The 14,954-nt window shown below is 35.6% G+C and overlaps 1 protein-coding gene across 1 annotated transcript; it reads right to left on the reverse strand.

Moving 5' to 3' along the window:
* Positions 1–418: 418 nt before the first annotated feature.
* On the reverse strand, positions 419–8,339 carry LOC116109444 (SART-1 family protein DOT2). The gene is made up of 14 exons (XM_031395653.1): positions 7,962–8,339; positions 6,409–6,550; positions 6,249–6,309; positions 5,946–6,059; positions 5,748–5,844; positions 5,593–5,659; positions 5,376–5,435; positions 4,808–5,276; positions 4,341–4,487; positions 3,420–3,796; positions 2,665–2,687; positions 2,195–2,392; positions 1,802–1,886; positions 419–819 (listed from the first exon to the last, which is right to left on the reverse strand). The coding sequence occupies exons 1-14, from the start codon at positions 8,195–8,197 to the stop codon at positions 745–747; spliced, it is 2,151 nt and encodes a 716-aa protein (XP_031251513.1). The 5' UTR covers positions 8,198–8,339; the 3' UTR covers positions 419–744.
* Between the last annotated feature and the right edge of the window lie 6,615 nt (positions 8,340–14,954).

Here is a 14,954-nt window from a genome sequence, read left to right on the forward strand (position 1 = left end):
GACAACCCATTTAATGCCCCATCATTTCAAAAATGATAGGTGGCATGAATCCGTAAAGCCTCAAGAAACAAAGGCTTGTTGTATTCCCGCCCAAACATAAATTGGAACTGGACCCAACACGTGACATCCACGCTCCAACTATAAACAGCCAGTTCGCCAAGCCGACTTGATGCCTTTGAGGGGAGAACTACTAGGTTAAATGTCGCCGTGAGATGATAAAGCTCGCCAACAATCCGTTCAGCTCGAGCAATCCAATTTATTTGAACTTCTATGTGTCATTGAAATATAATTATCAATCAATATTTTCTTATAAAAAAATATAAATAAAGAGTTCAGCCAAATAAAATAAATAAGCATAAAGTAGAATTAATAAAATTTAAGGATCTTAGTGACTATTAATGATAATTATCTCATTTATAGTGCCAGTCTATGGTACCAAAGATTCAACTTATGTTAGAGCAAAATAAGATAACTATATCCTCTTAAGCAATTTTTAAGTTCCACCAACCAAAATTTGAACATTTAATTTCCGATAACAAGTGAACATTGTTTAAAGTCAAGAGCAGAAACAAATGGCTGACCAGACAAACAACTCAGATCAGCATTCTTCTGCCATTTCCAGAAAAACCTGGTTACAACTAATAGGTTGAAATCCATCGAGACCTTAAGAATCAGTTAACTAGCAATTTCTTTCAAGAAAATTACTGAAATTGCATTAGATACTGACAGTAGACTGCGTGTATTTCAAGTTTTAGGTTTCTTTGGTGATTCAGTATTCCCCGGCTCGGCCTTGCGCTTTATCCCCAAGAAATGCTCGACCTGAAAGGTGAACAGAAGTTGCTCAGTACTGATAATTCAGCAACTGCTGATATAAGTTTCAGAATGCTTACTGCAGATAAGATTAATTAAGACTTCAACATCAAGAAAATTCCAATGAGAGTTGTAAAACGAATTAGAACTCGTTGAATTTATCTAACTCTCTCACTTGATTAAAGGAAGGAACACAATTTAAACGAAAAACATGCACATTAAAATGCCTCCATAAATCACGACTGAAATGAGCACCAGAAAAAACTAACACTGTCCAAATTTATCTAACTCTGCACGTTAAAATGCCTCCATAAAAGTTCCTCTGCAGCAGAACTTTTATGGAGAAATCTGATGTCTCTAAATATTTAATGTTTTGGGTAGGCAAGATTGACATTTGAAGTCAAACTTCTTTTTTTTTTTTTCTTTTTTTTTTTTTACATGAGATAGCAATTAACATTCAATGGTATTTTCCATCTTCTGAATAGCAGTTCTTCAAAAAGTTTATATTAGTTTGGCAAAGATGAGGACACAGAAAAGCAGGTATTACACAAGCCTTAACATATTACAGTTACAACACTAACTAGGCAGGAGATAAAAAGAACACAAGTCAATAATAAGTTGGTGAACATGAGGCCATAGAAAACACGATTGCAAACATAAAAATCTAGACTAGGGTTAAAAGAGCCATCTGTATATTAGGCAGCTCTAAGTTAACAATTCATAGAAAATCCTGTCAAGAGTTACTGCAAAGTCCTCAAGTTAGCACAATGGGAAACCACCACAAACTATCTCATAGGGAATAAGTCTGTCGTAAGAAGCATCAAACACCTTATCAAAAATAGAAAAAAGACACAAAAAGACACTTCAAACACCCAGAAGAATGTGGCAGAAAACAGAAAAATAACAGTAAAGCATCTACATATGTGCATACTATTCTATACGCACATTTGTCCATTGATGCATATGCACAAAACAGTAAAGAATCACTGACCTTTCTATTGCCAAGCATGGGTGTTAAGCCACCTGAGAGATCTTTTTCAACGGTAGCAAAACCACTTCTAGGATCACTGGTTTGCCTACAAATAAACAAAAAAGATATAAATAAAATAAAATCAAGCATTCAAGGAGAAAATAGACATAGAATCATATTTTGATTTTTTTGATAAAATAAATAAGAAGAATGTTTCATCACAAGCCATAGTCCTGTTCATTAATTAAAAAAAAGGTTCTCATGACAACCATATTCAATTTAGTAATCAAATGAAAAGATTGCAAAAGGTAATTCCACTCAAGCTTAAAGCAGTGACTACTTTTTCTCCTCACTACTTCATTGTAAATTGATAATTATTGAAAAAAAAGAAAATAATAGAAACATGAACCATACCCTGGTTTTACATGACCACTCAGGACAAGATAGGGTGTTTGTAACCGAGCTTGAGTTTCCCTCATCCTCTCCACAGAAAGAGACGGTGTATCAGAATTTTTCATTTGCTTTAACTTCAACTCTTCTTGGTATTGCTTCATGCGTTTCTCTTGCTTCATTTTTCCGGGCCCCTTCCCATGGAATTTGTGAGAAATCATCCTAANCTCCTCACTACTTCATTGTAAATTGCTAATTATTGAAAAAAAAGAAAATAATAGAAACATGAACCATACCCTGGTTTTACATGACCACTCAGGACAAGATAGGGTGTTTGTAACCGAGCTTGAGTTTCCCTCATCCTCTCCACAGAAAGAGACGGTGTATCAGAATTTTTCATTTGCTTTAACTTCAACTCTTCTTGGTATTGCTTCATGCGTTTCTCTTGCTTCATTTTTCCGGGCCCCTTCCCATGGAATTTGTGAGAAATCATCCTAAAGGCCTCCTTGGGAGTCATCTGGTGAAAAAAAAAAAGGGAAATAATTCAACAATAAAGTAAACACAAAAATATTACAATAAAAGCAGTGATGACAACTAATTTCAAATATAAATCAAAGTTCATGCAAATATAAGGTCAATAAACAAGCATGATATTTTATGAAGACCAAACATGAGACCACCTAAGAAAATTACAACTATTGTTGTGGGGTTGGAGTCCAGCATGTTACACCTTCAATCTATAAGATTAATCAGAGCCACATAGATACCCCTGTAAATGGTGATTACTATTAACATGACACCATGGTTTGTCACCCACATTGTCAATTATGATATTATCAACTACTGAGAATATATTGAGCACACTATTTAAACGTTGGCTTTGAACAAGAAGCTTTTGTTTCAATATAGTTACAAGCAGATTCCACGTAGCTCCATTGCTTTCTATAATAAATGAAATGCACCTATCTACAACCTGTGCAATGAACCATAGGCACAACAATGCACCATCAAAATTTTAAATGCAAGATGGCTTCTTTAAATGACCCATGCTGAAATAAAGATATTGCCTAAAGGGAATATTAACAAGATGACCCAATACACTATAGAATCAAGTGCCCATAATTTCAACTCTTATGACTTACACAAGTCAGTAACCCTGTGTACTATATACATGACATTCAACCATTTCCTGAACTATAACACAATTAAAAATTCCATGGCACAAAAATTTAATGTAATCGGTACTTACAATTCTCCCAAATTCATCTGTTCTTTCAATGCGAATATCCTTAAACCTATTATCAGTCTCTGCATTGTCATCAACAATGCCAACAAGCTTGCTCTTTTTCTTGTCCATGTTCCTGCCACCCCAATCAATACTTTCTTTAAGGGTTCCACGGTCCTTAAGCAGCTTAAGCGCACCTGATAATCCTTTCCCAACTGCAACTTCATGAATGGTTTCATCTGGAACTATTTCCTCCTTATCTTCATCAGCTGGCTTTTCATCTGCATCAGTCTCTTTGACCTCCGTCCACCCACTGGGTTCGTCTCTTATTTCTTCTTCAGAAGCTCTTGGGGCTTCATCTTCATCCATGAAAACATCTTCATGCTCAGGCTTCTGAGCTTCTGAAAGAGCCAAACCAATACAAATGTTACACGTGAGTGCCGGCAGACTCAAGTATATTAAACTCAAAGCAGAAGGGTTAAAAAAAAAAAAGAAAAAAATAGAGTATCCAAAAAGAAAAACAGAAACTGTGGGCCCCTTTGGTTCAGTATTATTACCCTATGCTATTCCACTATCTTATCTTAAAAACCCAAAATGCATTTGTTTCAAAATTCTCAAAATCCAATTCTACTTTATTCAACTCACAAAACATTAATAATTACCTTTCTCGTAAAAATAACCCAATTTTCCTTTTTCCAAAATACTATACTAAAAAGCATCAGCATAATAAACCAAACAGAGCCCTTTAATATTAGAAAAATATTAAAACAGCCATGTTTCTAAAAATGCAAATGGTGGTTGGTATCTGGTTCACTGAGCAACCACGTATGTGTGAAACAGTCCAAATTATTGACGTAAAAGATTTAAAATTAATCAGCACCTTTTAGTCTAAGGTAGCAAATATTAACAGAGCAGAGTGAGAAAAAAAAAAAAAAAAAATAGTACCTTCATCAAGCTGGAGACCCCACACAAACTCTTCCATCTCAGTAAAGACAACTTTGTTTTCTTGTGACTCCCCACTAGTAGGGTTTTGATCCTCAACAGCTTGATTGCTGGTAGTGGTGGTGGCACGGAGTGCAATTGCTTGAGGACCAGATGCTGTNAAATGCAAATGGTGGTTGGTATCTGGTTCACTGAGCAACCACGTATGTGTGAAACAGTCCAAATTATTGACATAAAAGATTTAAAATTAATCAGGACCTTTTAGTCTAAGGTAGCAAATATTAACAGAGCAGAGTGAGAAAAAAAAAAAAAAAAAATAGTACCTTCATCAAGCTGGAGACCCCACACAAACTCTTCCATCTCAGTAAAGACAACTTTGTTTTCTTGTGACTCCCCACTAGTAGGGTTTTGATCCTCAACAGCTTGATTGCTGGTAGTGGTGGTGGCACGGAGTGCAATTGCTTGAGGACCAGATGCTGTCTCCTCTTGCTTTTTAAGAGCTAATTTTCTTGCTCTTTCTAAGGATTTATATAAATCCTCCTCATCATCAACAATAACAGGATTTTCATCTTCCTCCAATGTTACAGGAAGAGGTTGTTCTAGTCTCAGTGATTTAGTTGCCTCATCTGCTTTGGCAAGAGCTGATTGATATGCACTATTCCTCATTTCAGCCTCAGTTCTCTCTTGCTCCTCTCTGATGGCCTGCCTTCTCCCATCCTTCCGAGAACCAAGATCCCCAGCACCCAAACCTGCAGAGACTGCTTCTGCTTCAAGAGCATCTAAATCCAGCTTCTCTTTCTTCCTTATCACTTTCTTTTTTTTAGGCTTCTTAAATTTAACCATTTCTTCTTGAGTATAGTAGTCTGATGAGAACTTTGCAGACGAGTTGAGATCTTCAAAGCGGTTACTTGTTGAAACACCCTGTATCCTTTTTCGAAGCTAACACAAGAAAATGACAATAGAAAACCTCATCAATAAAATGATGGTAACTTTAACCCTTAAACTGATCTTAAATAAACACATAGGCAAACTGATTACCTCTTCAAGTTTCTTCTCTGCTTCACCAGTGAAACGTCCCCTTGCATCCAGAGTTACTCCCTGAAAAAAGAAAGTATTCAGTTAAAACAAAACCCAATAATTACCATGTATAGCATTTCTTTAAAAAAAAAAAAAAAAGGCTAAAAAAAAAAAAAAAAAAAGGCTTGATGCAAACAGCTCAAAGAAATTAGAGAAGGGAAAGGAGGGAGGCACTAACCTCCTCCGCTTTTGGGTCATCATACTGCGGAAGTATCTTCTTCTCTGAGCTAGGATCATCATTGAACCTAAAGTGCAGAAACATCACCACAATTGACCCACTTCTTGAATATACTTTATGGAATAATAAAGACATTACAGCAATGCTCATCTTACTTATCATCATAGATTCCTGTTTTCTTCTTTGCAGCCTTGTAAGCCTCATTTCGCCGCTTCTGCTCACCAATTTCAACATTTTCGAGCATATCTATCTCTGTCACATCAGACCAAAAACTTCTGTTACACAAAAATCTCATGTCATCTAAGGGCAACTAGGCCTGTAAAATACAAATGCAAGACCCAAACTAAGTTTACCTTCATTAATGTCACCAGAAGAAAGTATATTCTGATCCTTAAGAGTCAAAACAACGGCTCCACCTTCCATTACTTTATCAAGACCATGAAGTACTTTAATTCCCGCTAGATCATCTGTTAACAGGAGTTCCAAGATAGAAGTGAGATCAAAGGGCCCTTATTTATACTAATCTAACAGACTCAATAGCAAAAGGACAGCTAATTATAATAGGATATGTTATTAAACCATGCAAGAAATTTGATGCTAATTAAATTTTAGTTGATAGAAATAAAAGAAGATCTTGAAGTAAGAATAAACCGTACGAGTATTTTGATGCCCTGCATCCTCATCTTCACCTTCTCCTTCTCCTTGAACAATATTGTCCTGTAAAATTTACACCGTAGAAATGATTATTAAAGTCATATGATATAAACATCTCTTTAAGACAAGATGCAATAGAACACACATAAAACACAAACTAACCCGCTCCTCAAACATCTTGGAAAACTGCAAGGCTTTCTCCTTTTCAGAATTCTTATTCTCCTCTAGCTTTCGGCTCCTACTAACCCATGATAAAACCTCAGAAGCACCTTCAGACTTTTTCTTTACTCTTTCTTCTTTCATCCTAAGAAAATTATAAAAATGTAAGGATAAACATTGTTCATATTACATCCAAAATTATCATGAAAACAAATATTCAATACTTCATTGAAGATTAGGAATTGATAAATCTTATAGGATATATTACACCAGCAAGAAATCAACAAAAAGCAGCAATTTGCTACTAAATTTGTACGAAAGCATAATGCATACTCCAACAATATCCATCATTTAAAAAACCAAAAATTCTATCACCAAATTCAGAATTTTGGAAATCTCTAAAGAGAAATAAAATCAAATTTGATACAGCACCAAATATAACTTCCAAACACTAATAGGCAGATACTTAAGAATTACAAACTCAATAAAATTCAAAATGGAAATGGTCAATATATCCCTTAAATAAAAATTCCATATGCTGGAATCATGGATCAACACTTGGCAACATCAGTCAATCTCTCTCCATCTCAAGCAGAAACACACACATATATAAACGTTGCATTTCAAGGGACTCTTCTTCAATGAACGGGCAAGACTTTGAGCCTTTTTTATGTTCTAAGTGTCTGTTTGTCCAGCCCCCAAAAAAGGGGTCTACTAATTGTTATTGTGCTAGGAAGTCAAGGTATCATGGAAAAAGGATTATAGCGTTATTATTTGACAGATTAAGTGATAACATGAATCTTTACTATATAAATTTAATTCCAAATAGAGGAACACTTGGTTAAGGGATTTTTTTGGTTTTAATATTCACCATGTAAGACATGATATCTCTAACCAATCACCATCCTAATTCTCAAAGGGATAGCCCTAAATCTTAAATATCAGAACTCCAACAACAATACTAATCTATCAATGAAAAGACAACAAATATTTTAATGGTCTTTTTAATAACAGAATTAAATTACTCAACAGAAAATCATCAAATAGAATATGCAAAGATAATAGTCAATGGAAAACACATCTCTCCATAAACCAAAATTGGGAGTTTTCTGGATTAGTTTTGTATATTTTGGGGAACATTTTTTATTCTTCTGTTGCTGTGTTATAGGTCCCTTTTTTTGGGTAGATTCTAGACTGGAGCTGGTTATTATAGTTTTGCAATGATTCAAGTAACTTTTCCAGTCAGGTCCTGGTTTTTGCAGCTGTTCAAATGTTTTGTAAATTGACATAACATTAATTACATGCCTTCCATTTTCGTCAAAAAGAACAAGGGCGCCTAGTAAATTGAAATGTACAGATTAGCAAAAGATCTAAACCTCCCAGCAGCTGCTGGGAATGACAAATTGACAATCTTTTGTAGTAATAGTGAGCTGGTCTCAATAGATCCACAAACTCATGGCATATATTATCATGCACAACCCTTCCACAAGCAAAACTATCATGCAGACTTTCCATCATGACACACAGAAAGAATTAATAAATAGAAATTCACTTACTTCAAAATGCGCTCCTCAAGGTCCAATGATGATGCATGTCCTTTACCTGATGCATCCTCATCATCTTGTTCACCCTTGTCATCAAAAGAAACCTTTCCTTGCTTGTTAGCATCCCTATCCCTATTATCTTCATAATCCAATTTAAGCTTATCACTACTGTTCCTACCATAATGTTCTTCACGTGCCTTCTTGCTTGTTCTCTCTCTTTCTCTTGACTTGTCTTTATCTGTGTCCATCTCCCTTCCCTTATCTTTGCTTTTGTCCGCCTTCTCTCTATCCCTATCCCTCTCACTTTCCCTCTCCTTCTCTCTATCCTTATGTTTCTCCCTACCTTTCTCCCTTTCTTTCTCCTTGGCCCTTTCTCTCTCCTTTTCCCTGTCCCTGCTCTTCTCCTTTGCCCTCTCCTTCTCAATTTCCCTATCTCTCTCTGGTTCCTTTTCCTTATATTTATCCTTCCTATCCTTGTCCCTCTCTCTATGCTTTTCTCTGTCTTTGCTTCTCTCCTTGTCATGGTCATCTCTCTCTTCCTTCCTCCTTTCTTTTCGATCTTTTTCCAAATCTTTTCTGTCTTTACTTCTATGATCCCTGTCTTCACCTCGGCTGCTACTCTTGTTCCTATCCTTGTTCCGATGCTCACTCGACTTTTCATTCCCATTTTGGTCCAAACTATCATCATATGCTCCTTCCACCCTGTGTTCTTTCACTGGAGATTCATCCCTTCATATACCGATCCATGTCCACAAGACAATTTAAGCTTTTCTATGAATTTCACACTGCAACATAATGAAAAAAGCAATTCAATCGTAAAGCACTATCATAATTTAATCACAAAAGCTGTAAATGCAATTCAAATAACAACTACAAGCATCATAATTCAAGTTGATCAAATACAATTACATCCACAACAAAATAAATAAACTTAAAAACCAAAACAATAAATTTAAACCCAAAAAAAAAAAAAAAAAAAAAAAAGCAAATCTGCAACGCTATTTATATAACCAACCAGTTGTAGTTCAAACCCCCTCAGAACGGAATAGCCTTTAATTGGTAAAGCATCCACTTAAGGTTTTGAAAAATCTCTCATGAAATTAAATAAGTAACATCTGAATTGCATTCACTGTCCTTTCACGGCTTTAGGCTTTCCCCTCCCCCAATCCATCCCACTCCTTCAGCACGTCAAAAAAAAAAAAAAAAACAAAAATCTGTAATTAGAAACTAAGAACCAAGAAGAAACCCTAATCGAGAGAAATTCAAATTTCAAGTCTTCGGTTAGTGACTTGGTATATCTTCTCACAAATTAAAAAATAGTACACATCAGTGATGCAATCCTCTTTTTTCTCTCTATTTAATCTATTTTTTTTTTTTTTTTTAACGCAATTTAACAAACCACAAACAATCTCCACCGTTAATATAGAGCAAAGCATGACAAGATTTCACAGTCAATCCGAACTCGCTTCGAGCCCACAAAAACATTGTTCCACCGCCATGGAATTAGTTTCGAAACGTTTTACAACTCAAAAGCAAAAAATAAAAATAAAAATGGGAAAACTGACAAAGAGAGAGATTGGATCGCGAAACGAACCTTTGGATGAACTAGAGTTCTCCGTAACGTTTCCCTAAATAACGGCACCCGACGGCGCAGTTGCGGCGGATAATTATGTTCTCCGAAGGCTTGAAGTTAAGTTGAGAGCTGGAAGAGAGAAGTAACGAGAAGAGGGAGAACGTTTAAAGAATTTTTATTCGTGAAGGCCGGGCTGCAAAAATCCGGTTAACCGAACCGGATACAGCATTTGTCCCGAACCGGTTTTTCGGTTCAAACCGTATGGCAAACCGAAACTGGTCCGGTTTTTTGCATTAACCGGTTTGCAAATCGGACCGAATTTTCGGTTTGCAATCTTAAATAATTTTTTTTTTTCTTTTTTTATATGTTATGATAAAAAAAATTTCCTATTCTAATATCAATTTTAATACATTTCAAAAATAACTTTTAACCCATATTCCATAATTGGGTTTTGTAATTTTCTTTTACTATCATCCCATATCCTGTATTGTTTTGATTAAAAAAAAAAAATGTCTATTAATTTACAGGTCTAGCTATTGATGTATTTTTCTTTTCTATTTTTTTTTTCTTTTACACCTAATCTTAATGTAAGTAGTTAATCATTGAAGGTAAATACATTATAGGTGCCAACTGCCAATTCCCCAAATTAGCTCAAATCTGTGCAAAATCTGGAGGGATTTTATAGTTTCTCCTATGTCCTGTGTGTGGATGAATGAACTTACAATATAAAATATAATCCTAAAACACTGCATACTTAATAAGAAGTTAATGCAGAAATTTAGCCTAATCGTCTACCAAGACCAAAGCATGCAGGCAAAGCCTCTCTATTTCAGAACCAGCTTCAAGATTTTTCCATGACAGAAAGGTGAAGTTCTGGGCTGAAGCAGACATATCTGTGTTCTCCTCCCTCCATAGTGTCATTGCCTGTATATCATTTCATCAGTCCATCAATCATATATAGCAATGCAGCTAAAATCTATTCACGAAGCAGGTAAGGTATATCTGTTTATCTACATTAATGGCATCTAATAGACTAATTCTTCTACGGGTTTTGGAATGTGCTGCTTGCCTAAAACAATGTATGATCTTTTTAAAAATCGTAAGCTTATGAATATGACATTTTATGAGTCCCAAAACTGTGTCAATTACTCAACATCAAACATGTCAAACTGAATACTTATTGTCTCTATCACAATCTTTAAACAGAAAAATTATTCAATTTTATGAGTCCCAAACCGTGTCAATTACTCAACAAATCAAACATGTCAAACTGAATACTATGTCTCTGTCACACCTCTTTAAACAGAAAAATTATTCAATTTATGAGTCCCAAAACCGTGTCAATTACTCAACAAATCAAACATGTCAAACTGAATACTTATTGATCAACCAATCTTAACAAACCAGCTTATAAAATAATTAAGAAATGAGATCAGAATCTTAACAAACCGCTTATAATCAAAAGTATATACCTCATATATTGGTTATCATTCAACATACCATATGACTTGTGCTTTCCAATCCGAAATGCGCAATTTCTACAAATAATTGGACAAGCAATATAGATAGGTTATATTTGCAAACTATATTTGACAAAAAACAAGAAATAATCAATAAATAACCAAAAAATTATAAGTAATGAACAATTTTACCCTTGTCAAGTTTTGATATTTCGTCCAAGCTCTCCTCTATTGAATGGTACACGCGAAGCCCGAACCCAATCCTGTGTACAAATAAGAGCCTCCACCATCTTGGGAGTGAGGGAGCTACGAAATGGATCCAATACACGACCCCCCGTACTGAAAGCCGACTCAGATGCAACGGTAGAGACAGGCATAGCCAATACATCTTGTGCTATCATAGACAGAGCTCCATATTTTGTTAATTTAACTCCACCATTGCAATATATCAAAACTCTTGTTGTCATTTCACATCGTCCGCTAAATATTTGTCCAACTCTGTTTTGTCATTCACACTTTTTGTCCAGCATCTTCTCTTTATACATTACCTTCATAAACTCCTCAGTATCAAGTCTACATCATCAACATCAATCTCCATTGCAACTCGAGTCTGCTCACTTGGTTGAGCACTAGGGACCACCTTAACGAACTATATTGCTCAAATAAAGCCACCAAAACTTCTTTCCCTTTTGTTTTCAACCTCTCAGCAAGATCCGTATCAAAAGACTCATTAATAACCCAATTCCATATTCTAACTTGTGTCTCGGATCTAGTACCTGTGCAATGAATAACATGAGGTTGATATTATTAATATTTGACCAATATTTATCATATTTCCCTTCTCCTTAGAGCCATAGCACGTAACCCAGGATCTACACTTCTACACCATTTTAAATCTTCAATCCAACGCCAAAAATGTCCCGCATGTAAGAATTACTCGTGACATAAAGTGAGCCAGAGACACGTAGAGTTGTTCATAAAAGACTTTCAAAAAGGCATAAGTTGCTGCATACTCCCAATCAGCATGTGGCAAACCTTTAAACCTTTCCCACTGCTAAGCTCATCTGAATACTTACTATCCTATTTCCAGCAATTAAAAGCTTTCTGAAATTTTACTGCCCGCCTCCAACATCAAGTATGTGGAATTCCATCTTGTTTCAACATCGAGAACCAAGTGAGCTTTACTTTCAATTTTTTCTTTTGTCACCACTCCTTAATTTTCTGTAACCTTGCCGGAAGATCTCACGTACCTCACTGCCGAACGAATCTGAATATGGAGTCCTCTATATCTTTTAATCCCTCTTTTACAACTAAACTCAATATATGAGCACAACATCTCTGTGGAGAAGTCACCATCCAGACACTCCCCTTCCAACTCCCAACCGATCTTTAGATAACTTATTCCAACATCATTAGAGCTTGCATTATCAACAGTGTTGTGAAAACTTTAGAAATACCCCACTCAACAAACACTTCTCCACGGCCTTGCCAATCTCTAAACTTTATGACTGATAATGGGCAGAAGTTTATACTTTTTTTGTAAAACCCAGTTTTCATCGTGAAATGAGTTCAGACACATATAATTGAGGTTCTGACAACTTGTCCATGTATTAGTGGTGAGAGAAACTCTTTGTGAACTTAGCAAGAATTACTTCTCATCTTTTGGCACTCATCATTATATATTTTAACACAATCTGAAGCAACCGTTGTTCGGCTAGGAATTTGAACCTTGGCTGAGCCATACTCATACTCCCGAAACCCCTCACGCTCAACAAACCTAAAGGCAACTCACAACAATGACCATTTTAGCTAAAGCCCTCTAAGCCCATCCTGGTCAAATTTCCAAGTCAAAAGTGAAAATGTGGAGCGTTACTTGACTGATCACGTGCCTGTTGTGCTTGTTGAAACACTAATGTCTTTTGCTTCTTATCCACCATATTTAAGGGATACTTTTTACACCTACTTAAATGGTTACGCAGACAACTTGTACCACTCTCCTTGGACAAGCTAGAACATTCCCACAGTAATTACATGATGCAGTGGCATCATCCTTATTCTCAAATCATCTTGGTAATGATCCCACATTTCCGAAGTGTTCTTCCTTTGAGTAATAGAAGTCCCACGTTTTTGATTGGACGTGGGCACTGGTGCCGTGCAAGTAGTTTGATTGTGGCCACATTTGCAGTCGGATTCAGTGAATGAATGTCACTTGAAGTCTGACAAGCACCAGTATTGTCTCCAGTCGATGACATCTGCAAAATTCGAAAGAATTAAACTGAGAACAATTATTGAAACAACAACAGGAATATATAAAATAAAGCCCTAAACTTCAAGCACAAAAAAAATAGAATTTAAATTTCAAAGACTGGTCATGATGTGGCAAGAATATAACTTGATACTAATAGCAGGTACTTTAGTAAATCCATTAAAAGAAAACCAATAAAAAAAAAGAAGATCCACATCTAAGGACTCAAACTTGATACGAATAAGGATTTCAAAAGCATAAGATGACATCCCAGAAAGAGTCCTGCTTCTCCAATTACGATCAATTAAAAAAAGAAAATGAAATGCATTCAAACAAACACAAAAGGTACTTTTTTCCACCAAATATGCTCATTCAAAGTTATGGAAGAACAAGTACGATTCCCAGCTATAACGACAAGATATATATGATGGTAAAATGAAAATATAAGCTGTGCAGTTAATAATTAAAGTCAACTGTGAGGCAAAAGCAGAGTGTCCCACTATAATAAATCTTGCCAGTAACTGTAGATAGAAACTTCCATATCAATTAAAATATTCCTTCTAAAAATCTTTCAGCCTCTCCAATAGCGATGCAGAGAACCTATTTGTATATTCATAATAATTGTTTTAAAAAGAATAATTTCACTCAGAAACTTTTTCAAAACATGTTCAAACTCATGTTTCAGGAACAAAAGTAAAAATAAAAATAAAGAAAAAGAAAAAGAATCAATCTCCTAAAAGCCGCCTCTTAAGTTCCAAAAGAATGCAGCAGAGACGATTAAATTACCCAACAAAGCACAAACTATCAATTGATTTGCATAGCCAGACGTGTAGCCATAAGAAAATTACTACATGTTTCTTATTAAATGAAAAATAGAAGAATGAATCCCTTCAGCTTATACAAACAAATCTGCAAAAAACGCATTTAATCCACACCAGATGCTTCATAGTAAATTTTCTTTAGCTTCACCTTCTCTCTACAAAAATCTAGCTACATAGCTTAGCTTGCATACCACCACACAAAAAAATATATATATCTAATATATTTAAAATCATTTCCATAACAAATCGTAAGAAATAAAAAAGAAATAAATTGAAAATTTAACAGCAGGTGAAGTACAAGCAGATGATGAGAGAGAGGAAGAGGTATGACCTTTCAATGCGGAAAGGAAGGAGGAGAATCACAAAAAAGATACAAAGAATTTCAACATATCCCTATTTAAACGGGAGATTCTAACTTCCTCTTCAATAAAAAAGAACGTGTGCTGGGGACTGGAGTCCTGGAGTGGAGACTGGAGATGGCACGGCGGTTGACGAGTTCGAGGAGAGGACGAGAGGAGGAGAGACGAATTTGAGAAAGATGTATGTTACACCTTTGGAGAATGGAGAAGGCAGCAGCGACTAGAGTTTGGAATCTTGGAGACAATGGAGAGTGGAACTGGAGAGGGCACGACGGCCAACGAGGCAAGATCGGCGATTTAGAGGAGAGAGGAGGTATACGTCTTCTTCTTGTTAGGGATTTCAGATTTAGATTTGGGTATTTAGGATTTTAATAATAAAATATTTTAAAGATAAAAATTAAAATAATTTAATTTTAGAAAACCGGTTTCGGTTAACCGGTTTAAAAAATGATATAAACCGTTAACCGAACCGGAAAACCGGTTTATTCATTTTTTAAAACGCAACCGAAACCGGTTAACCGGTTAACCGGTTTTTCGGACCGGTTTC

This window comes from Pistacia vera, unplaced genomic scaffold, assembly GCF_008641045.1.
Source record: "Pistacia vera cultivar Batoury unplaced genomic scaffold, PisVer_v2 Contig58, whole genome shotgun sequence".
Classification (NCBI taxonomy): domain Eukaryota; kingdom Viridiplantae; phylum Streptophyta; class Magnoliopsida; order Sapindales; family Anacardiaceae; genus Pistacia; species Pistacia vera.

Coding starts and splice junctions, on each gene's coding strand:
- LOC116109444 (XM_031395653.1), bottom strand. CDS start 8,197: ATGGACACAGATAAAGACAAGTCAAGAGAAAGAGAGAGAACAAGCAAG. Junction 6,551..7,961: donor CTTGAGGAGCGCATTTTGAA/GTAAGTGAATTT, acceptor TAATTTTCTTAG/GATGAAAGAAGAAAGAGTAA. Junction 5,436..5,592: donor ATGACCCAAAAGCGGAGGAG/GTTAGTGCCTCC, acceptor TTCTTTTTTCAG/GGAGTAACTCTGGATGCAAG.